Genomic DNA, 26,659 nt, shown 5'->3' on the forward strand with positions numbered 1-26,659 from the left:
AGATATGATTAAAGGTCAGAACTTTGATCTAAGTCAGTATACATCTATCTAGACTACTACATGTAGGTACAGCTAAATCCTGTTCCAACAATAACCAGAATTTGACCTTTGTGATCTCAATTTTCTCATTTATAAAATTAAGGATTTTTATTAAATGACTTCTGAGACCCTGCTGGTGCTAAATTTCTATAAATCAATTGGCTGTATTTCTGTAGGACAGTCAAGGTTATATAGAAAAGTCTATTCAATTATTCAAATCACTGTATATGACCTGTCCTGATAACAAAGTTCTTTTATTTTTTCCATCAATAACCCTTGAGGGACATTTGATCAAGACTCTGTGGTTATTAGTGCACATTAGAATGTTGATACTTCAGTGGCCAACTATGAAAGGTTCTCATCCGATGTCTCTGAACTAATGCGTTCAAGGCAGGAGTCAGAAATTTGACCTGAGAAAGACTTGCATTTGTAATGTTTTTAATTCTTCAAGCTTCTTTTTTTATTTCCTTGATTTATCCTTATAAAGTGTAGGAGGAAAGGTAGGGCATCTTACAGAAGTAGGAACTCAAGTATGTAGGTAAAGAATTGTCCAAGGCTTCACTAGTGGCTCAGATGGTAAAGAATCTGCCTGCAATGCAGGAGACTTGGATTCAGTCCACCTGGAAAAGGGAATGGCTACCCACTCCAGTATTCTTGAATTCCATGGATACAGGAGATTGGCATGCTATAATCCATGGGGTTGCAGAGTTGGACACAACTGAGCAACTACCAGTTTCAGTATACAGTCATCACAGGACTGAACGAAAATAAGAACTTAGAGTGTTGGGTGGAGATGGCGGAATAGAAAGACCCAGAGCTCAGTTCCTCTGATGGGGACACCAAATTTACAACTGTTTACAGAGCAGCTATCAATGAGAACAACCTGAAGACTAGCAGAAGAGATTCCCAACTAAATATGTAAATAAGGAACCATAATGAGACAGGCAGGAATGGCAGAGATGCAATATAGTCAAGACCCAGGTAGGTGGTCCACAAATGGGAAGATAATCACAGTTGCAGAAAGTTTCCTCCAGGGAGTAAGGGCATCTAGCACAATAAGTACTCTCTAAGTGTGAACTATTTTTACTATTCTTCAATTAAAAAAAAAAAGATGTTGGAAATTTAGTTTTTATTTAGATAACAATGCCTAAAATTGCTTCATAATGAAAAACTCTGATGTACTTTATGAGGGACTTTAGAAAACATAAACTGAATGAATATACACATTTACCATCTGAGTTTAAAACTTCTAGATTTAAAATATATTACTGTGGTTTCATTGTCAATGTACTTGTTCATTATTGAGTTAAGTCCAGATCTTATGCTAGAATTCTCTGCTTCCTCTCTCTACATGTGGAGGAGGGAAGAAGGTAAGAGGTTACTTGGGTTTTTCCTGGAAAAATGAATTGGTCTAACTTACATGGGCAAACATAATTGTCAGTGCCTCCCTAAGTTTATTGAAAATGATTGTACCCAACAAAAAGTATTTTGTTTCTCTTACTCAACACTTTAATTTGTGGCTTGACCAGTAGTTAAGCAAGCGAAATACCAGATGAGGCAAACAAAAGCTGCCTTTTTGTCTCAGATAGTCTTCTTATTACATCCATTACACACATTTAAATCAGAGTTAAAATTTTCAGTAGGAGGGCAAGCAGAACTGATGAAGAAAAAAAAATCTCTAAAACAAAGATTATTCAATGCTTTAAGTTAACTCTCTGCCACTGACTATCTAGCTCACCCAGGCAAATCCTTTTACTGTTCTGGGGTGAGTTCCCTCCCATGTAAAACTGTCCTGTACAATCTCTGAATTCTGTATCCTATTAGTAAATGCTATTAGTTTTACTCATTTTCATTCACCCTGGTTATTAGGGCTCAGTTTAGAAGCTTGTGGGCTTCCCTGGTGGCTCAGACAGTAAAGAATCTGCCTGCAATGCAGGAAACCCAGGTTTGATCCCTGGGTCAGGAAAATCCCTTAGAGAAGGGAATGGCTATCCACTCCAGTATTCTTATCTGGAGAATTCCATGGACAGAGGAGCCTGCTGGGCTACAGTCCATGGGGTCACGAAGTGTCAGACATGACTGAGTGACTAACACTTATTAGCTTGTAATTTAGCACTATTATGAATTTCTAGTCTCAGTTTTCATTTTTTTCCTTTGCTATTCTATTACCCATCTCCTGTTTCACCATCTGTAGATCTATTTTTGGCAAAATGCTTTCATATTCTCTAGAACAGGTGTTGTTAGACCTTAGCCTGCAACAAAATCAGCTGGCTGGGTTGGGGGGCAGGGGAATCTGTTAAAGCACAGATTGCTGAGCTGATTCCCTAGAGGTTCTGATTCAGGAAGTCTGGGACAGGACACAGGTTTATACTACCTAACATCCAGATCATCCAGGTGATCTGGGCGCTGTAGACCCAACAACCATTTGAAGACCTCGGCTCTACAGAATATAAAAAAATGTTGACAAACATTATCTAAGGGTCACTCAGTAGCAAAGCTTACCTCAATGTAACTATGAGAACAGCCACTTTGGCCTTCCAGCTCCACGACGGTGAAGTTGACCTGTATTTGCTCTCCCGGGGGCTGCTTTATGGTGTAGATGCATTGTCTGTCGTGCATGAAAGGTCCAGACAAGTCAGCAAAGAGAAGACCCTCTGGGTCTGTGTAGTTCCCTCCACATTGTAGGTCCGCTAAAGACAGCACAGAAGAGAAGGGAAAGGTCACGCAGACAGACATTCCTCCAGCTCCCAGGCACAAGACACAATTTTTTAAAATTATACACACATACATACCATCATACACCCACTCTATTCACCCTGAACAGACTTACACTTTTCATTACAAGATTTTTCAGCTTGACATGTATTTGTGGGACAGCCTAAAGAAATGGCTATAGAAATGTGTGATCTAACTTTCAATCTGACATCCTCTTAGATAAATTGCTTTTCAAATGCATTTATGCTTTCCTGCATGCCAAAGAGATTTGAGGCAGTTTATAAAACACATGTAACAAAATAAAATATATAACTAGAAAAATGAAAGAGATTAAAGGAATAATGAATACAGAATAGCAAGATATGGTCGGGGGTGGGGGGGAAGTTGGTATGCACAGAAAACAGGTATGGGCTACAGAAATTACAGAAAGTCAGCAGCAGATTCAGCCTGAAGCCAAAATAAATGAGGAAAGAAGACTAGTGAAAAGATGTTTCTTGTTATTTTTCCTGATATTGAGACTTAAAAGGTGTTTCTCTTGTGAATTCTCATCAGGGCACAATGATGTATGTGAAGAACAAAATCCTCTACAGACCTAAAATAAAAAATAAAATCATGGAGCATTTCACCGTTTTTTTTTGTTGTTGGTTTGCTTTAAGGTATCAATGCAAGTTAAAGATAAAATAGCTATAAATCTGACATATCTCAAGAGAGACTGCATTTCCCTTTTGTTTCTCCCAACAACACACCCAATAACAGCTAAGGAACTAATGTATGAATTATTTAATTTTAGGGGTCTCACACATATTTACCATAATGTGGATCCCAGAATTTAGGGGCTAAGGAGTATTATAGCATTAATAATAGAACACTGGAAACACAAAGAAATTTGTAGCAATGAGAGAAATATTTATAAATACACATAATCAGTATGAGTAAGTCATCCTCAGCCTCACAGTAAAATACAGAACAGCTATGAGCAGAGCACTGTCCTTCAAGTTGATATTAAGCTCCCAGTCATCAAGGTACTTACAAGGTGATGTTAAGTAGGTGATAAGAAACCCTTGGTCATTAATCTGGTTGTCGGAATGGAAATGAATCCTGGCAAAGGGACCAGTAGTCTGGAGTGGGGGTGCAGAGAGAGTGGTGCAGAATTTCCCAAGAACAGGGTCCTGATGCAAAGGACCATCTCGAATCTAAAAGAAGACGAGGAGTCATTACGTTCAATGTGGTCAGATTTTAACAAGCCTAGCCATTTTGTACATTAACTTTAGAAAACTTGTCTTTTAAGTGATGGCTCTGGGAGGTTCTCCTATCACCTGTGAATCCAGCACACAGTTGAGATTCAGGGAAGGGTAATCTCCTCCCATCATTCAGATGCCTTACATTCACTGTGAATTTTAACTCTGAGGCTAAATGTATATTCTGAATTTGTTTCATGAAAAATTTTCAATATTTTCTTTCCTAGGTTTCCCCCAACCCCAGGTGTTTGGTTTCTTTTAATTGTTCATTCATTCATTTATGGTTATGCCATGCAGCTTGTGGGATCTTAGTTCCTAGACCAGGGATGAACCCTCTGCAACAAAAGCACCAGGTCCTAACCACTGAGATGCCAGGGAACTCTCCAGATGTTCATTTTGAAATGATAAATTCCTAATGATTGAGAAGAAGAAATGAATATAGGCAAAGAAAACAGAAGAGGAAGGAATGCCAGCAATATCCACTGACGCACAGCTTGGTCTAAATACTCAGGAGGATCAGAGATGGGAAAGGAAGTAATGTGAGATTCAGTTCAGTTCAGTTTAGTCACTCAGTCGTGTCTGACTATTTGCGACCCCATGAATCGCAGCACGCCAGGCCTCCCTGTCCATCACCAACTCCCGGAGTTCACTCAGACTCACATCCATCGACTCAGTGATGCCATCCAGCCATCTCACCCTCTGTCGTCCCCTTCTCCTCCTGCCCCCAATCCCTCCCAGCATCAGAGTCTTTTCCAATGAGTCAACTCTTTGCATGAGGTGGCCAAAGTACTGGAGTTTCAGCTTTAGCATTATTCCTTCCAAAGAAATCCCAGGGCTGATCTCCTTCAGAATGGACTGGTTGGATCTCCTTGCAGTCCAAGGGACTCTCAAGAGTCTTCTCCAACACCACAGTTCAAAAGCATCAATTCTTCTTAGATGCAACATAAAAACAGTTTTGTGAATTTAAAAAGTGAAACTTTTAATAGTAATTAAGTACTGCACTAATGATGACTGACCTTAGCAAATCTTTTTACTGGCTGGGTTTTAATCTCTTAAATAATCATGGCAGCCATCCTATGATCCTGCTGTAATTGCAAATTCTGTACTGCATAGAACACCAGGGCACCAATGAACCAAATCATATTTTAATATGACCAATTTTGTCCACTCAAATTATTTGTTCTACTGGTAGCAAAGTTATAGGGCAGCATTTAACTAGCTCCTTGAAATATTCTTGAGAAATGAGAGTCATTTCAATATTATTGGAATGATTGGTCTTTTCCATTACATGCATATCCAGGAATTAACATGTAGGAATGAAAAAACTGTCTCTAATTTGATATTAATAGAATATATTGAAATTAACTTCAAAAATTTTTACTTTAATGTCAACATCTACAGGATTATCTTGCCGAGATTTTCCAGTCATTCCCAAAGGTTTCAAATCCATTACAGGTGCTAAATTACTAATGACTTCAGCTCATGGAGATTCCTGTCTGACAGCCATACACTTCCATTTTTATCAGCAATTCCATTATGCTCCATTCTTCTCTAATGGACTTGGGAAACCATACTATCTTTTGTCACTGCTGCAAGGGACTCAGAGACTTATGGTGGTAAACAAGATGGGAACAACATATGAATTCAATCTTCTCAATGATCTTTTCAGTTTACAAATGGACAGCCATGTTTTTGATAGACCTACATGCTTATAGCATTTGAATATAACAAATGCCACATGTTTCCTCTTTCATATTTTAATCTTTTACTAATGATAAACTGGAGGGACAGAGGGTGACTTCTTTCTTCCCAGTGACAATATCAACATAGCCAGTGAGGCACACCCTTCAGCAATCCAAACACAATTGCTATTAGGTTACTTTTCTTCATGGAAGCCTAGAGTCAACTTGTGAAACACCTTGGCAGTTTATAGCAGACAACTGAAGATTTGAATCTGCTATGGAGAAGACAGCCATTCCTGGGTGTTGATTTCATAAAATCTGCTATTCCCATGGGAAGAAACTGGGCTTCTGGGAAATGACAGGGGAAGGCAGGGCAGTCTGTTTCCCATATTTAAATGGAACCCATAGGCAACAACAAGGTGGCACAGCTAAGATGGAGAGTTACTGAGAATTCCCTGGCGGTCCAGTGGTTAGGACTCCACTCTTTCACTGCTGACAAAACAGGGAGGTAGCAAGATCTAGATGTCCATCAGCTACCTATTGAAGAATAAATACACCTAACTATTGCTAACAAACTTTGGTCATCCAAGGGCATTGCTAATAATAGTTCCCTGAGTTCTAATCATATTATGATAAATTCTATCTAAATCCAATTGTTGGACTTCTCTGGTGGTGCAGTGGATAAGAATCTGCTTTCCAACGTGGGGAACAGGTTCAATCCCTGGTCCAGGAAGACCCCACATGCCAGGGAGCAACTGTGCCACAAGCCTCTGTGCCACAACTACTGAGTCCATGCTCTAGAGCCCCTGCTTCACAACAAGAGAAGCCACCGCAATGAGGAGCCCATGCACCACAACGAGGAGTAGCCCCAGCTCTCCGCAACTAGAGAAAGCCCGCACACGATAATGAAGACCCAGCGCAGCAAAAATAATAAATAAATAAAAGTATTTTTTATATAAATAAATAAACACAATGGTCTACCTCAAGATAATCTTTGCTACAGTCATCATGGTGCTCCAGGCTCAAGGTCCCAAAAGTAAATGTGATCAGGAGGTCAGGACTAGTTATCACCCTCCAGACACAATCTCTTCCTGGAGGATACTTTCCAGGATACCCCGGAGACTTAATAGAACCATAAGTTCCAGTCAGCATACCTCCGCACTCTGAAATAAGAGGAAAAAATAACTTTACATTTGTACGCAACTTATAATTCATGTAGAATTATCATAGCCTTTACTGCAAGAAGAAAGGCTTTGTATAAATAACTAGGTGCAGTTTTGGACACCCTCATAAATTAAGCATGACTTTCTGTTTTCCAGTTTTACAAAGTTATAAAACCAGGAGTACCGATAGATAAATAAATGAATCACCCGTGTATCAAGCTCCATGCTTATTAGCCATCTCGTGGTGATATGATTTAAAATGCAGTGCTGAACTGTCTGAGTGATGAATAATGAGATGACAGATTTATTTTTTCACTTTGAAAGAGAATAATTCCTGTATCTTAACTCTATTAAAGTACAGTTGATTTACAATGTTAATTTCAGGTATACAGCAAAGTGATTCAGAAAAAAAAAAAAAAATATATATATATATATATATATATACACACACTCTTTTTCAGATTTTTTTTCCATTATAAGTTGTTACAAGATATTGAATATAGTTCCCTGGCTTTAACAGTAGGTCCTTATTGTTTATCTATTTTATATATAGTAGGATATATCTGTTAATCCCAATCTCCTAATTTATCCCTACCCTTCCCTTTTGTGCATTAACTCTTAAAAATTTCTGGAACTTCTGTCAGCCCCTAAATCTTTCAACAAACTAGGTCATTTTATACATTAGAAAAGTTCAGCGCTACATAATTTTCATTTGAGAAGATTAGCAGTCTTAACCCCAAGATACAGACCATTCATTTTATAAATGAAGAAATTCACATATCTATGGGTGGTTGAACCACCCTCCCAGGAATGGAGTTGGGGAAGAATGGCATCCAGCTTTCTGACACTCACTCCACCATCTCACCTCCACTACATCCCACTAACCCCCTAAAATTGCATATCATCTGTGGTTGCTATTGCATGTTACTATAAAAATAGAAAAAAAAAACAAACACAGAAATCTAGATATAAGTCTAGACTAGAGTAACTATAAATTTAAAAAAAAGTAAAATAAAGTGACATTTCACATATACAAGTTGTGGAATTCATGTAACTATGCAGGTTATTAAAAAAAATTTTGCTACCAAGGCCAAAAGTGAAACAAATTTAGTTACATGATTCTCACTGTTTCTAATGAGAAAACATCTCAGTTGCTCAGAGGAAGAAAAGCTTTTTTAAAAGCTTTTTTAGTATTTAAAAAATTATCATATAAGTAAAAAAAATAAAGTGCCATAAGCAAAGCAAAATATTAATAGAAAGCTAGGGAAAACATAGTATATAATACAATGAGTTAATATCCCTAAAATGTGAAGAGCTTCTCAAAAGAATAGAGATATAAACAAAGAGTTCATTGAAAAGTGAAAAGTACCTCCTGACATAATTACTTTTGCAAAAACAAAACTGAATTTGATCAAACACTCCCTGTGTGCGTTTCTCAACCTGCAGTGCAGGGCAGTGGGGCCCAAACAGCAGCAACAGCAATATTCTTGCTGGTGAAAGAAATGAAACTCAGATTGTTGGGCCAAGAAACTCAGATTGTTGGGCTGGGACTTGCGAACAGAGTATTACAGAAAAGGCAGCTGCATGAAAATAGCATCCAAAAAAATGTGTCCTTGGGTCCTTAGCCAAAGCCTAAGCTGTAAACACAAAGGGGAAGACTGCAGACCAACAGGAAATAGGAGACAAAGCCCAAACCTCTGTGTGTAATTTGAAACCCAGAAGGAGAGAAGGGAGTGGAAAAATTACAGAAGCAGAGGAGAAAATCATATCTCAAAAGATTTAGAAAAAGTATTTAATGTTTTAGCATCCATTCATAATAAGCTAGAAATAAAAGGTGATAGTTGAAAATGTTCATAAATTCTTTGGCACTTCTCCCATGGAGAAGTAGGGTCTGTGGCTCTTCCTCTTGAATATGGGTGGGTTTATGACTGCTTCAAATAATTTTTTTTTCTTTTCTTTTTTATTTTTTGGCCACACCACACAGCTTGTGAGATCTTAGTTCCCTGACTAAGGACTGAACCCACAACCTCAGCAGTGAAAGCGCAGTCTTTCTTAGCCACAGGACCTCCAGGGTATTCCTGTGACTGCTTCAGCCAGTTAAAAATATAGCAGAAATAACACAATATGACCTCTAAGGAAAGGTCAATAACAGTTATGTGATACCTGCCTGGTCCTGTTGCAATGCATATTCTGAGAGAAGCCAATGCTGGAAAGAAGTTCCACTACAGGGGCTTCCACTACTAAGACCACCACAGGAGAGGGGCTGCAGGTAGGCATTCAAGTCAACAGCCTGGTTGAATTCTCATCCAGAGGCCAGCACCAATTGTTAGCCAAATGACTGAGTCATATCGGATTTCCAGCCTCATTGAGCCTTTAGATGACTACAGTCCCAGCCAATATCTGATTGTAACTGCTTAAGAGGTCAAGTGATTATTGCCATGCTGAGCCCTTTCCAAATTCCTGGTCCACAAAGTCAGAAATATAATAAGATGATTAATGCTCCACAATGCTAAATTTGTGTGTCATATGTTATCCAGCCGTAATAATTCAGAGTGAACTTCCTTAATGCGATAAAAGTTTTTTACAAAAACTTAACAGCTAAAACACGACATTTAAAGGCAGAATATTGAACATTTCCCCATGAGGCTGGGAACAAGACAATGATACTCACTCCATCACTTTCATTCAGTGTTATATTAGAAATTCTGGCCAAGCAAAGAAATAAGTCAAGGAAGAGAAATAATGGTTACAAAGATTGGCAAGAAATTAGAAAAACAGGTTGCATAACAAATTCACAGATAATATCACTGTGTATGTATAGAAATCCAAAAGACTCTCCTGAAAAATGGTTAGAACTGATGAGTGAATTAGCAATACAGCTGGGTTCAAAACCAAATTTTTAAAATAAGTATGCACAGGATACCTCTATATATTAACAACAAATGAAAAAAAATTTTAGAAAAACAGTATCATTTAACAAATGTTAAATAGCTAGGGGAAAAAATTAATAAAAGCTGTGGCATACTTAAGCATGGGAATCTACTAACCATTGCTAAATTAGAAGAGAACTAAGTAAATAAAGAAATAGTCCATGTTCATGGATTGTCAGGGTCAATATTTTCAAGAAGTCATTTCTTCCCAAATTCATCATAGATTCAGCAAGACTTGAACTGAAGCAGCAGATTGTTGAGGGAAGTTAACAAGCTGCATGTGTAAGGATCTAGCATATTTTGAAGAACAAGATTAGAGGTTTTACACAACCAGATTTCAAGCTTCACTACTAAGCCAATGGGGCACAAGGATAAATAAACCAATAGAAAAGATGAGAAATTTCAGAAATAGATTCACAAATTTATTGATAAATGAACTGGAGGTTCAGTGTGCTGTTCTTACTTTTTTATATGTTAAAAAAAATTCATAGTAAAAAAAGTTTAAAAAATAGAGCACCAAAAACAAGCTAACCATAAAGGAACAAATCATCATACGACATGAAGATTAAAAAAAAGAAAAGTACTAAGTGAAGGAAGAGGCAGAGTCCTCAGTAACACCCCTGCAGTATTTACTAGTAGGGATTATAAAAATGCTGTTTAGTAATTTCATAAGGGACCCTTTAAGACTCATGCTGTTTAAACTCTTTCAGTTCATCTATATTTTATTATTTCTGAACACAAAATGGAAGGCCACTGCATTTTAGGTTTTTTTTTTTTATTTTAAAATAATTATAGAACTGAGATCTCAAAACAGCTAACGTATCCAAAAGTCTAATATTGATCAACAATTGATGTAGCCTCAAGAGCTTGCTTTATTTCTCTCCATGTTTTCACTTACCTGGTAGCTGTGTTTCCCATCTTATTGTAAAGCCTCTTTCACTTCTTAAATGTTCAGAATAGAGATGAAAATAGAGGGCGTTGTCACTACTGAGGAGCTCGTGAGGGGGGTTGGAGCCACAGAATCTTCCGAGCTGATGTGCTGCAGAGGAATCTCCATCGTGAATCTGAAGAAACTCGTGTGGACAGTTGTTTGTGGGTTCTAATTGAAAAAAAGTGAAAGTGATCCGCAATATCTGAAAAAAGAAAAAAGGTCATAAGAGATTATTTTCCACTTCTATGTTAATTCTAAAGAATTTCTCCTACTAATTGGAAGCATTTTTATTGAGTCCCTTTCAAGAGACAGATCTATAATTTCCTATTACTTAATTATCCACAAATATATATGACAATTCTATATATTAAGTGAAACTTGTGTTAAAAATTGCTTAGACCTTAACTTCAGCTAATATCAAAAATCTCAATATTAACAAGATAGATTTGTAATGACTTTACTGAGGTACAAAGAACTGTACATATTTAATGTGTACAGTTTGAGAAGTTTGCAAATATGTAAACACCTGTGACATCATCAATGGAGTCAATATAATAGACATAAGCAACAGCTTCCAATTTCCTTCTCTCTCTCTCTCTCTCTCATTTTTTCTCTCTCTCTCTTCCTTGTAAGAACACAGCATGTGATCTACCTTCTTACATATGAGTACAATGCTGTATTGGTACCTATAGGAACAATGTTGTATGGCAGATCTCTAGAACTTATTCACCTTGTGTAAATGAAACGTTATACCCACTAAGTTATTGTTCAATGGGTTAATGAAACAGATTTACCTAGATTTCATCAATCATAAAGTTCATTAAACAAAGTCACTCCAAATGTATAGCTAACAGTGCTTCCAAATCAGTAACATATATAATATGAATATCTACCTTGAATTAAATTTAACTGATGAATAAATAGCCTGAAGCCTACTCATAATTCATCAGTGACCCCCAGGGATGCTGATTCCTTTGTTGTTGCTCAGTTGCTCAGTCATGTCCGACTCTTTGAGACCCCACGGACTGCAGCACACCAGGCTTCCCTGTCCATCACCAACTCCCAGAGTTAGCGCAAACTCATGTGCATTCAGTCAGTGATGCCATCCAACCATCTCATCCTGTCGTCCCCTTCTCCTCCTGCCTTCAATCTTTCCCAGCATCAGGGTCTTTTCTAATGAGTCAGCTCTTTGCATCAGGTGGCCAAAGTATTAGAGTTTCAGCTTCAGCATCAGTCCTTCCAGTAAATATTCAGGGTTGATTTCCTTCAGGGTTGACTGGTTTGATCTACACGCAGTCCAAGGAACTTTCAAAAGTCTTTTCCAACATCACAGTTTGAAAGCATCAATTCTCTGGCAGTCAGCCTTCTTTATGGTCCAACTCTCACATCCATACATGACTACTGGAAAAACCATAGCTTTGACTAGATGGATATTTGTTGGCAAAGTAACATCTCTGCTTTTTAATATGCTGTCTAGGTTGGTCATAGCTTTTCTCCCAAGGAGCAAGCGTCTTTTAATTTCATGGCTGCGGTCACCATCTGCAGTGATTTTAGAGCCCAAGAAAAGAAAGTCTGTCACTGTTTCCATTGTTTCCCCATCTATTTGCCATGAAATAATGGGACTGGATGCCATGATCTTAGTTTTTGGAATGTTGCCTTTTAAACCAGCTTTTTCACTCTCCTCTTTCACTTTCATCAAGAGGCTCTTTAGTTCTTCTTCGCTTTCTGCCATAAGGGTGGTGTCACCTGCATATCTGAGGTTATTGATATTTCTCCTCGCAATCTTAATTCCAGTTTGTGCTTCATCCAGCCTGGCATTTCACATGATGTACTCTGCATATAAGTTAAATAAGCAGGGTGACAATATACAGTGACATACTTCTTTCCCAATCTGGAAGCAGTTCATTGTTCCATGTGTGGTTCTAACTGTTGCTTCTTGACCTGCACACAGACCTCTCAGGAGGCAGATAAGGTGGTCTCATATCAGTTTATTGTGAATCAAAGGCTTTAGTGTGTCAGAGAAGCAATAGATGATTTTCTGGAATTCTCTTGTTTTTTTTCTATAATTGGACATTGGCAATTTGATCGCTGGTTCCTCTACCTTTTCTAAATCCAGCTTGAACATCTGGAAGTTCACAGTTCACGTACTATTGAAGTTTAGCTTGGAGAATTTTGAGCATTACTATGCTAGCATGTGAAATGAGTGCAATTGTGTGGTAGTTTGAACATTCTTTGGCATTGCCTTTCTTTGGGATTGGAATGAAAATGGACCTTTTCCTGTCCTGTGGCCACTACTGAGTTTTCCAAATTTGCTGGCATATTGAGTGCAGCATTTTAACAGCATCATTTTAGGGTTTGAAATAGCTCACTGGAATTCCATCACCTCCACTAGCTTTGCTCATAGTGATGCTTCCTAAGGCCTATTTGACTTCACACTCTAAGATGTCTAGCTCTAGATGAGCAATCACACCATTGTGGTTTACCATTGTGATAACCATTGTGTTTATCTGCATCATTAATATCACTTTTGTATAGTTCTTCTGTGTATTCTTGCCACCTCTTCTTAATATCTTCTGCTTCTGTTAGGTCCATCCTTCTTCTGTCCTTTATTGTTCCCATCTTTGCATGAAATGTTCCCTTGGTATCTCTAATTTTCTTGAAGAGACCTCTAGTCTTTCCCATTCTATTGTTTTCCTCTATTTCTTTGCATTGAGCACTTAGGAAGGCTTTCTTATCCCTTCTTGCTATTCTTTGGAACTCTGCATTCAGATGGGTATATCTTTCCTTTTCTCCTTTGCCTTTTGCTTCTCTTATTTTCTCAGCTATTAGGGGTCTCTGAACCTCTCAACTGATACCCAGCCTGGATGGATGGCTTAGGGTGTAGGCCTGTATAATGGGTATTCATTTTTGGTGTTTGGATGTCATTAAGGGATGAGAAATACCAAGAGCAGACATCAGGGAAAGGTACTATGAAGAGTTCTGAGTATGCAAGCAGGTGAGAATAAACATATAAATATGTCTCCAAGTTAAAATGTTAGACTGCACAGACTTGAATACAGTAATATGACTAAAGAAACATAAAAGATTTTGTGCCAACAACCTCATCTGAAACAGCCAAACTATCAGAAGGTGGTTGTTGAAAGAATCTAATTTATGATCTAAAACCACCACAGCATTCAGCTTGTGAAAAAGGGAATCAGGATGTTTTTGAAATGCTATGCTAGGGTACTTTTAACATCTCTTACCCAACATTACATCATTTTTGTCCTTGAAGCAATTTCAATGAAAATCAAATAAACGTTTATAAATTGAAGTATCCTTATTTCAATATTATATAAACTGTATTATGTAAACTGTGATGGGGATAAGAAAGTTCACAATACTCAAGAAAAACAGCATAAAATTTTTTTACAAGCTCACAAGAAAAGCATTAAAAGTTTTTCACAAAATGATTTTTTTCTTGAAAGAAACATGTTTTCAATGTCAGGAAACAGAATTCATGAAAACTAAATAGAAGGAAGGAAATTCACATAACATACCCAATGGGAGACCAACTTTGGAGTTTACTCTATTGTGGGATCACCAGACCCCAAAGAATCCTTGCTCAAGGGAAAAAATATTTCTAACCTTGACAATGACCTCTGCAACATTAGTTTGCTGGGAAAAGTTAATAGTATTTCAAGGGAAAGCCTTAGCTAGTCAGATATGCAACTTTAATTTAATGAGTCCATGAGTTGGTTGAGAAATAAATATTTGGAAAAGTCTGAGTAATGCTGGAGATAAAAGCACTAAAAACCTTGGGCTAGGATCTTAATCTGAAGACCATTTGCACAGCAGTCCAGTCACTGGAGTCAAACGGCCTGGGTTCAGGTCCCAGGCCACTTAAAGACCTCACACCCCTGGACAGATGTCTCAGCTGCTCAAGGGTAAATGAGGTGATGGGAGTTAAAACGCAATAATTAAACATATGTAAAGCAATGAACATAGCACACTTGGAGAGTGTGCTGTCAGAGAAGACTTGGATAAGGAAACCTTCTTAACAGCAGTCCCCATTTTGGCATAATGATCAACCTAACATTGAATGATCACTACCAGTTTGGTAACAATATGACTTTACAAATGGCTGACTTGCCGTCAGCCAACCCACGTAAAGACATGTCTGTACTGGACAAAGCACAGGCTTTGAAAGACAAACTTGGCTTTAAAATCCAACTAGTCCAATTACCAGATAAAGAGTGTTTTTAAAAACACTGCAAAGTGCACAGTTCAACTTTGTTTCCTCTGCAGTGTGTGGAGAGTCCCTCTCGGGGATGAATGGAAGCTTTCCCAATTACTTAGCTTCTCATAGTTTCCATTATTTCATCTACACAAATGAGGATACCAATACTTCAATTAAAAAAGTTAGTGTAAGTTTTTGAGAAAGGTATACAAAATACTTAGCCCAAAGCCTGATACTTAGAAAGTCCTCAACATTTTGTTGTTGTTCAATTGCCAAGTCGTGTCCAACTCTTTGTGACCCCAAGGACTGAAGCATGCCAGGCTTCCCTGTCCCTCACCATCTCCCAGAGCTTGCCCAAGGTCCTCAATATGTGATGGTTGAATTATCATTATATGTAAAATAATGTAATATATACATGTAGTACATATGCATACATATAAATGAAACACAGTGTGGCTGGGAGACGCTGTATTTACCTTTCCCTCTTCAGTGTGGATAACCCAGAAGCAGTTAATGTCATGAGCATAAGCAACATCAGGGCTCACGAAGCTGAAGCTTCCATTCATCCCCGAGAGGGACTCTCCACACACTGCAGAGGAAAAGAAGTTAACTGTGCTTTACACAGACTCTGGGAAGGAAGAGGCCAAGCAACTCCCACTCTGCCTCTGAAGCCTTTAGAGAGTCTGAGTAATTCATGTTGAAACAAAACCTGCCATTCTTTCTTCTCATTAGTCTCCTTCTTCCTTCAGCATCTACTCAAGTCCCACCTTGTGCTCAGAGTCCAGCTTACGTGTCCTCATCTCCACCTGAGTTTCCCTGCCTCTCAGTGTTTCCTCTGGCCCTCATTCCCTCTGTGTCTGTGACACCTGACCGCACACAATTTAATTCGTATCTTTAATTCCTGTCTCCCCTCTGCCATATCAACCTTGTCTCCTCAACTGGAAGAAAAGCTGAAAGTAGGTGGAGATTATTTTATTGTCTGTTTCCTTATTTTTCCACAGGGTCTACTAGAGTCCTAAACACACAATAAAGCCTCAGTAGATGTGCTGAGGCTTTCAAAATTAGGAGGAATGAGGGACAGGCGGAGCGGTCAGAAGAGTTTTATGGAGAAGGCTGAATACAAAGCCTTCCTTGGGGACAGATACATTCTAATCGGAAGCAATGCAGGATTTTGGAGAGGTTTGGGAAGAGAAATTTTCCAAATAAAGGAACACAGCAGAAATGTGGTGGCACATGGCATCAGGAGATAAGGAAAGCTATCTGGCTTGAAAGGGCATATTTTTAGGGAACTAGTGAAGAAAAGGTTAGATGGTTAGGGTGAGGCTTGATTGTGGAGGATGACTGAAAAAGTCTTCCAGGTTCATTCACAGTGTAATATTAACTCTCATTTCACTAGATGATTTGCATGTTATCTAGTAACCTTCAGTACCTTCATTTGGTATTTGGAGATATACATGGTTTTCTCCATTTTATAAATAAGAAAACTGAAGTTCGGAAATTAAGCTACTCCCTTGAGACTGTGGCTACTAAATGGAGAATCTGAAAAACTCAGAAATGCAGAATCCAAAGGTTGTCTTCTTTGTGCTATAATTTACTCTTTTATGTCATTTTAATTTTAAATGTCTTTATTCCACAACTAAACTCCTTGAGGGCAAAAGCTCTTTTATATATTTATAAGAATATATACATACATATTTTTCACATATACTCCTTTTGTATTCCTCAGTATGCTAAAGACATTTTTTTATTTTAAATTTGAAAAGCAAACAAAACAAACAAAAAACAACAAAAAAACCTAGTCCTGATCTTTATTTAACAGGCAAAAGGGAGACACTGTATACTCTAGAACAGGAGAGTGACATGAGTATCTGTAATATTCCAGGGAAATGAAATGGCTGCTATAGAGACTCTCCTTTAGAAAACTATAATAACTTAGTATATTTTGCTTTCAAAAGGGACATTATGAAAATGGAAAATATTAATGTTTTCTTTTATGAAAAGATTTGTATGGCTTAAGTTGAATTTACCTTATCTTACCTTGTGAATTTCAAACCATTTCTGCAAGGGAAGACTTAGTTCTAAGCCTTTGAGCAGCAGAACATGAAAGCAGGTTGTTCAGCGGAAAAGCTACAGCAGGGCTCACTCAAGGATGACACTGCTAAACTGTGAGCATCTGTGGCATAAGAGATGCTGAGTGTACCTTCCTGGGGAATGTGACAGAGAAATCCAGTCCAGAAATGTGTGCATTCACAACTGAAAGCATTAACGCCGTCCACACACGTTCCCCCATTCAGACAGGGGTTGCTCAGACACTCATTGATGTTTTCTGTGCAGTTGACACCAGTCCAGCCCGATTCACACTTACAAACATAACCAGAGACTGTTTCCTAAGGAAAAAAGAAACACCATGTCACAGAATGGAGAGACAGACAGTAATCATGACCCAACCTAAGTAATAAAGAACAGCATGCTATGTATTTCAAGAAGGTTTTGAACCACAAGCATCTTCCAGGAGCCTAACTACTAATTCATTTAAATATTAATTCCAAAGAATAAGAAATTAGATGTATTTGGGTCAAATTGTAGTTTTTGTTTTACTGCTTTGTAAATCACTGAGAGAAAAAAATGAACTCATTGGTTTTTCCTGGGAACTTAAGTCATTACCTACCTTTTATCTGAAAGCTATTGACAACTCTTTATCTTAAGCTTGAATCATTACCTTAAAACTCATAAATCATAGAAAACATATTGCACAGAAGGGAACTAAATTTATTCTCCAGCACTCAGTTCCCTTAGGAAGAACAAAGGACTCACAATGCATTGTCCATTTACACAGGGCTGACTCAGGCAAATATTATTGAGTTGCACACATCCATTTGGCCCATAACCATTTCCAGTATATCCCGGAAGACAAGTGCAAAGAGGTAAGGAACCTGTTTGGAAATAGAAATGGAAATGTAAGTGCAGGTCTCCTTCACTCAGGCCCGGGAACGAAACTCAGGCTCTGTGGTCTAGATAAGGAATCCTCAACGTCTGCGCATACCCTGGGGCAGACAAAGTGTGAGATGAAAAGATTTAGAATCTTTTTTTCCCCTAGTTTTTAATCTTAAGACTAAGAAAGACAGCACACATTATCAATACTTCATTTACAGATTGACACTGGTGCTGTCAGTCCATATGTCATAGTTCTGAGTTGTAAAAAAAAAATGTGAGGCCCAGCAAGGGGAAAGGGAGTTTCCTATCAGGGAGGGGTTGGCAGCAGGAAAGAGCATTCCTGCAATGATGGTATCTGTACACATACTGAGCCCTAGAAATACATACTATTATAAAACCTCCGTTTATGGATGAAGACAAAGCACAGAGAGATTAAGTGCCTTGATCACAGACCCATAGCTAGAACATGGTAGAGCCAAGGGAAAAATAAAGTGCAATCTTCTAGAATTCAACTCCTAACCACTTCAGTAGGCTGTTAATCATTTAACAAACACTTAAATAGTCATACATATATATTTAATATGTGCATACATACGCATTCATATTCTCTCATATATATGTGAGATATATGTGACATGTGCATATATATGACAAGTTAGTAAAATAAAGGCAGTATTTTGAAATAGCATGAGATATGATATATAATTCAATAAATGGAGTTGGAGACACCTATTTGGACAAAAACATCAAACTAGATTTTTATTTGATGCTATAGATAAAAATAAATCCTGAAAAGATCAAATATTTTAATATTAAAAATAAATGAAAGTAAGAAGGACCATGTGTCAATACTTGACTTTCAAAGACTTTGGTAGGGAAGGCCAAATTCTAAGAGGAGAAATGCTAAAATAAAAGATTTACCTTTTTGACCACCTAAAAATTTTAGACTTCTAAATAGAAAACACTATCATAAAATTAAAATAAAAACCGCATGCCAAGAAAAATATATATAAAATATAAAATAATGAAATAATATCCTCATAGTACAAAAGGAAATTTCACAGATCAGTAAGATAGCAGATGAACAAAGGACCTTAATAAAATTAAATGGCTAGGAAATATATGAAATTTTTCATTATTTAATTAGTACTAATCAAAGTTTTTTGACTTAGTCAAAATTAAAATAATGAGAAGGCAATTTTTGCCTATAAAATTGATGAAAATGAAAACTCACTGTAGTACCTATTATTGTCAAGGGTGGGGTAAATGTATATTTGTACAGACCATTGATAAGCAAATAAATTATTTATTCTTGAAAAAAATGTTTAGTAATATGCATGTATTTTTAAAGTTTTAGTAGGTGAAGCTTTTATGCAACACTGCAGACCCTGAAGGTTTTTGCCCTGGATCCATTTTTTTCCTTTCTTAGTAGGGAACTCTTTATTAATTTATTTACTTTTTAGGAACTCTATTTTAACTGAGGGTGTGGGCACCTGGAATAAAGACTATATTTCCCAACCTTCCTTGCAGCCACACTTAGCCACCTCACTCAGTCAGGCCAAAGGCCCAGAAAGGGTAGTCCTTAGAGACAACTGACATGTTCTTCCTTTATCCTCTTCACCTTGCTGCTGGAATACAGTCATGCATCTATCTGCTGGCTTAATTATCTTGGGAAAAACTTGCAAAAACTAGAGCAGATCATAAAAAATCCAATTGTATAGTTTTATAACATGGATTGATATTTGGTTTGAAGACCAAAGTAAGAATTTTGGAAATGGAGGAGTTTGATTTTAAAAGGTTGATTTGCTTTAGAAGGTCATCCTAAAATACCCCAAACCAGAGGGAGAGATGAGTCATTACCTAGAGCCGAGGAGCATGACGCCTGTGGGTGGCAGCCTCCGTTATTGACCGAGCAGCGGTCTATGAGCGTGCAGACTCTCCCATCGCCCAGATACCCTGAGCACAGCAAGAGCAGGCAAGTGAAAAACAATGTCAGCAACATGCAAGAAGAAGAATCCTGATCTGAGAATCAAATATCAAGACCCAGACCAACCAGAGATCTTCCATAATCAAAATAGAAAATGTAAATAAAATATGTCATAAATAAAATTACACAGTTAAGAAAATGGACAAGAATTAGGCACTTAATTTTGGAAACAATGTTCAGGGTTATTTCTAATGACAAAAATAAAAATTAAAAGATATGAAAACAATGGAGAGACTTAGAAAGTGCTGACTCTAAGGAAGTGACATTTTTCAACCACAGTGACTTCAAAGCTTTGAGCTGAATTATTCTAAAAGTCCAAAGTACTGCTGTTTCATGTTAATAAAATATACAGGGTTTCAGTTTGCCCCTTAGAACTCCCTGAACTTCTTAGATAGTAACTCAATTTAGATTAGAAAATAGGAGTCATGACTTCTTTCTGGAAGAGAAAGGAAATGCATGTGTATGATATGCCTTTCATTAGGTCTGGTATTTAGTAAACTTTATATGGAAAACATCTCATGAATCCATTATATTAATAAACTGTGGGAACAATACATCTGTGATCCACAGACAAAACCTGTCAAGTTCTTCATTATTTCAAGAGGCCATCCCACAGTTGGTAAAGGCTTATTGTTTTCCATTGATATACAAAGTAACTTTTCTTTCTTTTTTATAACACATACTAATGTATCCTGGATCCAGAAGTCAAACTTTTTGCACTATTCAGCTTGCTTCCTTAGATATAAGTCATATTTACAATGGAACACAAGATCCTGTTTTAAATGCACGTTGTATGTGTAACGGTATCAGGAAATTTGGTGTAGCACCTGGTGGACATGAATGACAGTAGTAAGATCCACGTGTATTTATACACTCCACAAGAGGAGCCACAGAACAGCCGCCATTGTTTATCTCGCATTCATTGATATCTTCGCAAATGTATCCATTTCCTTGCCAGCCTAGAAAAACAGAAGGTTTGAAAAGTTAGTTAAAAACACGTAAAAACCTGCTTAACTATGTAAAGAAACATAGGTTAAAATGGTATATGTTCTACCTTTCAGACTGGCAAAAGCTGATTTAAATACTTATAATCAAATTCTGGCAAAGAGTTGGGCACATCGGGTAGTCTTATATGCTATTAAGAGTCAGAAGTTAGATTAATTAAACCTAATTTGGAAACAGATCTAGCCGTGTTCATTAAAGATTTTAAAATACATAACTTTTGACTAACAATTCCACTTCTGAAAACTCATTCTACAATGATAAAATTATCATCAGGTTTTATCTGACAGCAGATAAACTGTCAGTTTATCATTTATAAAGATGCAGGTAAGTCTACCACAGCATTGTTTAATGGGGAAAAAAAAAACCTCTTAATGGTCCACAGTGACATATACTGAATATACTATGACTCATCTATACCAATGGATGCTAAAAGCTATTTTTAGTAATATGTGCACACACTGAAGGATTTTCCCATATATATTTTAATGGAAATATCGAATTTTAGAAATGTATGCAGAACTATGATCACAGTTTGGGGAAACAATTTTTCTTAAAACCTGCGTATTGGTCTGTGTGTCTGTATAAATGAAGGAAAAGGTAGAAGAGGAGAGAGACACAGGGTTTTCCGATGACACACCCAGGTGAGGACTACTAGACTCTGCTGCTGCTGCTGCTAAGTCGCTTCAGTCGTGTCCGACTCTATGTGACCCCATAGACGGCAGCCCACCAGGCTCCCCTGTCCCTGGGATTCTCCAGGCAAGAATACTGGAGTGGGTTGCCATTTCCTTCTCCAATGCATGAAAGTGAAAAGTGAAAGTGAAGTCGCTCAGTCGTGTCTGACTCTTAGCGACCTCATGGACTGCAGCCTACCAGGGTCCTCTGTCCATGGGATTTTCCAGGCAAGAGTACTGGAGTGGGGTGCGATTGCCTTCTCTGACTAGACTCTAGTTGAAGGAAAGTTACTGGGCTCAAAATAGCCTGGAGTTAAAACTCCCCTCTGGGTCCTCCCCACCATTCTATGCAAAACAAAGAACTCTCTCACCCAAAGAAAAAAAAATGGACATTAAGGTTGATTACACCCAGCTCCCAACCTCTGGCCAATCTCCAGAATTCCTTGCCCCAGCCATTTAAGAGAAATACTCTGAACAACCTTGGAGAAGAATAGGCCCCCTTAAGACAGTAGATTTCCACATATATGCCTATATATACTTACTGTTTTCTTGGGTTAGTGCAGCAGCTCACTAATCTGACTGCTGCCCCTTCTCGCCTCATTAAAGGTGATCTGTTCCTGTAAAGTGCCAGTCTCATTCTTTTTCCGAACCTCGCCTTCTCCAGCTCCCTTACCCTCACTAGTGAACACACTCAGAGATCAAACAATTTGCCCAAGTTTACAAACAGCTGGCTTGTATGAAAGGTGGGACCAGAGCACGTGTCTTTTGATCTCAAATTTAATCAAGATCATGACCACAGCAATAAAATGACTGACCTCCCAAACTCTACAGCTAATCCTGGCTGTGCCATTTAACTTTACCACTCTTTGGGACAAACCACCCATTTCTTTCATTAAACTGCTACAGTAGTTAGATGGTCTGAAGTGGGATCTAGTGAAATGGGACATGAAACTGGATTGGAAGGCATCCTGAAAACAGCTTTCTTATTCCTCGGCAGTGAAAGGAAATTGGTCCTGCCATCTTGCTTGACTGGCATGGGGAGCCTGGCACCTGAGCCCAGGAGGGGACACACCCACATACCTGTGGGGCAGGCCCCACAATAGAAGGATCCTGGGGTGTTGAAACACCGCACAAGTTCTGAGCAAGGTGCAGGCCAGAGGTTGCACTCATCTACATCCAGCGTACAGGCCGTGCTGTTCGACGGGGCCTTCCACCCAGCATCACAGATGCAGCTGTACTCGGGCTGGAGGAGCGACAAAGGTGTGAAAGCAGGCAGTCAGGAGGATGAGCAAGAAAAGCCTTTGAAAAATCTCACTGAGCCTGCAACTGATTCCTCTTCTAATGTGCATTTCCATGAGACCAACCGAGTGGCTTCTCTTTTCTTCCCACATGATTAAGCATTTAGACCAGACCATGCAAAAAGAGAAATGGCTTTATTTCAGAGTTAGGGAAACCTATAATTTGCCCCCAAAGATGCCTGGAAAAAAGCAACAACAATCAAGAGCTGTAAGTCAATATAATTAAAGTCAATCAGCTCAGCTGCTTTTAGAGGGAAAAACATCCATGTAGTCACAGACCTTGGAAAATCAATTCTGTTTTTTCCTTTTTGAAGGTCACACACGCTACCCTTCCACTGTGGCTGGAAGGGAACCATTTTCCATTACATAGGCAGGGAAAAAACAACAACAACAACCACAAGTAAAAATAAATACCTGAAGGTCTCAAGGAGGGCCAACTGGGCCAGGGCTGGATGACCTCTAGGCCAGGAATTAAGGTCAGCACAAGGGATACTTAGAGAAGTGGACTCAAAGGGGCTCTGGGGCCAGGACAAATGCAGGCTCCTTAAAACTGAATGTCACAAACAAGGGCAGGACTTTTGTGTTTCCACATCTAGTCATTGTTAAAACTCACAAGGCCAAGAGAAGATCATGTCTCACAGCGAGAGTCATGGGCAAATAATAAAAACATGAGTAATTTAATGAAATCAGCCTCTGGATCCATTTTCTGCTTTCTTATGGACAACCCTCATCACCTTCCTCATCTGAGCCCAGCTGAAGGGCAGGACGTGACTCCCCTCTGCAGCCCCACAGGGTCCTGTGTGTACACACACAGCTACAGAGAATGAGGAACTAATACAGCCTCCCCCGCCATCCCTGAGGGGGCCCGCTCTGCAAGGGACCCACCTCTCCAGCCTTCACTCGGACCAGATCCTCGCAGATGCCGTGCACGCAGCGCGCCTTGGAACCCCCCGCACAGTCATCATATTTGGATGCACACTGGGGGCCGTGGGTCTCAGGTGAGCAGAGACAACTGTTGGTCACACAAAGCACAACTCAGGACCTGTTTCTTAGCATCAGTTAAAACATTAACAATAATTCTGATTGCAGGTCAGTGATATGCACGTAGAATCATAAACCAGAAAACCAGATTTACTGGCTGGAGTCTTAGAAGAAAGTCACTCTGCTCCTCTTGAAGTGGCAGATTGAGTAAATGTGCTGTCATCTCAGATACGAGATGAGAGGGCACAACTACCTCTATAAATTCTTTTGCTATCAGGTCAAACAGCACTATCAAAGGTCAGACAGCTATGAACTAAGGGGGATAGAGTTCATTCAGGATGGTAGGGATCATCGTGTCCATTCATCGGCCACCCAGCTGGCTCCTCCAGTGAGCACAGGTGGCCTTGACCAAATGGGTAAATTCTCGAATATCCTCTAGATTTGTATAACCCCATGTGCAGTGGTATATCCACATCTCAGACTCTTTGATGATGATAATCATATTGCAAAGGCCACATTTCTTCTCTCCATAAGAGATAAGTTAACATAGTAACAGTTCTTACATAGCCACTCACAAGATGTATTTATTACATAACACCTAAGATAGATCCCCTGGAGAAGGAAATGGCAGCCCACTCCAGTATTCTTGCCTCGAAAATCCCATGGACTGCGGAGCCTGGTAGGTTACTGTCCATGGGGTTGCAAAGAGTCTGACACGACTGAGTGACTTCACTTTCACTTTCAAGCTAGCCTAGCTGTTTTGTCCTAAGATTTCAATTCAGTAATAATCAAACAAGCAAGGCTTGCTCCTTGGAGGAAAAGCTATGACAAATCTAGACAGTATGTTAAAAAGCAGAGATATCACTTTGCCAACAAATGTCCATATAATCAAAGCTATGGTTTTTTCAGTAATCATGTACAGATGTAAGAGTTGGACCAAAAAGAAAGCTGAGCACTGAAGAATTGATGCTTTTGAACTGTGGTGCTGGAGAAGACTCTCATGAGTCCCTTGGACAGTAAGGGACAGTCAATCCTAAAGGAGATCAACCCTGAATATCCACTGGAAGGACTGATGCTGAAGATGAAGCTCCACTACTTTGACCACCTGATGCAAAGAGCTGACTCTTTTGGAAAAGACCTTGATGCTAGGAAAGATTGACAGCAGGAGGAGAAGAGGGGTGACAGAGAATGAGATGGTTGGATGGCGTCACTGACTCAATGGACATGAGTTTGAGCAAACTCCAAGAGATAGTGAAAGACAGGGAACCCTGGCATGTTGCAGTTCATGGCGTCACAAAGAGTCATACATGACTTAGTGACTGAACAAAAGTTGTTTTAAACCATTGCAATCTTAAAGTTGCTAAGTTAGTTTTATATCTACCCTGCAGTTTCAGAAGGAATATGGATGGTGTGAGACAGCAGCTGGGGAAAAGGGAAGAGGCAGAGAAGTCACAGAGCTCATTTACACATCTGAGCACAGCTGATGGGGTGAGAGTCAGGTCTGGTTGGCACCGTTTGCCTAACTTGAACTGCGTTAGCCACTGGGGCCAAGGGTCAGAGTCAAGGAACGAGGACCTGTGTGGCTATGGACTGTGAACTAGTTTCTGAGTGTTCTGGAAAAGGGGTCACTCTACCAGGTAAAGAACCTCTTTTAGTGATATGTGTTGAGGATTTCTCCCCAGCTGTTAAGAATCTGCCTGCCAATGCAGGGGACACGGGGTTGGATCCATGGTCTGGGAAGACCCCACATGCCTCGGAGCAACTAAGCCTGTGCACCACAACTACTGAAGCCCGAGTGCCTAGAGACTGTGCTCTGCAACAAGAGAAGCCACCGTAATGAGAAGACCTCGCACTGCAGCTACAGAGTAGTCCCCATTCGGTGCAACTAGAGAAAGCACAGCAAGGAAGGCCCAGCACAGCCATTAATTAATTATTTTTTAAAAAATACACGTTGAGGCACAAAAAGCTCAGCTGATATCCATGGGTAAAAACAAACATGTGACTAGCAGCAAGGGAAAGGAGAGTTTGGCTATTGGAGAAGCACCAGGGGCCTCACTCTGGGCACAGAACTTGGTGTAGCCATGGAGGCCCCACAAACAACTGTTGGGTGGCATCTTTGAGTAGGTTTTAAGGAAAAAAGAGATCAGTGAATGTGGCTGGAAATGGAGAGTTAAGAGTGTGGTGAATACCATTCAGGCTAACCAAGTAGGGTTGCCAGACCCAGCAAATAAAGATATAGGATGCCTAGCTTAAAATTTGGATTTCAGATAAATACTTTTTTGTCCTAAGTATATCCCATGCAATTCACAACATGTGTGCATGCTAAGTTGCTTCAGCTATGTCCCACTCTTTGTGACCCTATGGACTGTAGCCTGCCAAGGCTCCTCTGTGCATGGGATTCTTGAGGCAAAAGTACTGGAGTGAGTTGCCATGCTCTTCTCCAGAAGATCTTCCCAACCCAGGGATCAAGCCCGTGTCTCTTATGTCTCCTGCATTGGCAGGCAGGTTCTTTATCATTAGCACCACCTGGGAAGCCCTGCAACTCACAACATCAATACATAATTGAGTAAAAGCTGTTCCATTAATAAATTACATTTCTGAACATTCCAAGGTTGCCTTTCTCATTAAGACAAGGTCAGAGATTAATAGCAATACATGATTAAACTTAAAAAGGAATTCAATTACTCATTCCTTACCCATAGCTATTTATCTTCTTCTCATTTTCCATACTTCCCCTCTCATATTCTCTTCCCTTTTCTCATTCACTCTCCCATCCTTATGCAGAACATTCTGAGAATTTAATTAGACTCTTGGAGGTGATAGGACTTAGACCATTTCTTCCCATATGTGAGGATTTGATCCTGGT

General features: G+C 39.0%; 1 protein-coding gene across 1 annotated transcript in view; it reads right to left on the minus strand.

The window, feature by feature from the left end:
- Nucleotides 1-26,659, minus strand: part of CUBN (cubilin) — a 260,122-nt gene that overhangs the window by 220,560 nt on the left and 12,903 nt on the right. Inside the window, exons 7-17 of the mRNA XM_055543913.1 lie at nt 23,698-23,824; nt 22,595-22,757; nt 20,666-20,797; nt 19,712-19,807; nt 17,732-17,850; nt 17,118-17,304; nt 15,394-15,506; nt 10,666-10,900; nt 6,656-6,837; nt 3,785-3,947; nt 2,542-2,729 (exon numbers count right to left, since the gene is read on the minus strand). Of these exons, the coding sequence (XP_055399888.1) occupies nt 2,542-2,729; nt 3,785-3,947; nt 6,656-6,837; nt 10,666-10,900; nt 15,394-15,506; nt 17,118-17,304; nt 17,732-17,850; nt 19,712-19,807; nt 20,666-20,797; nt 22,595-22,757; nt 23,698-23,824 (1,705 nt within the window). The remainder of the gene's footprint in view (nt 1-2,541; nt 2,730-3,784; nt 3,948-6,655; nt 6,838-10,665; nt 10,901-15,393; nt 15,507-17,117; nt 17,305-17,731; nt 17,851-19,711; nt 19,808-20,665; nt 20,798-22,594; nt 22,758-23,697; nt 23,825-26,659) is intronic.

The sequence above is a fragment of the Bubalus kerabau genome, chromosome 13, assembly GCF_029407905.1.
Source record: "Bubalus kerabau isolate K-KA32 ecotype Philippines breed swamp buffalo chromosome 13, PCC_UOA_SB_1v2, whole genome shotgun sequence".
Classification (NCBI taxonomy): domain Eukaryota; kingdom Metazoa; phylum Chordata; class Mammalia; order Artiodactyla; family Bovidae; genus Bubalus; species Bubalus kerabau.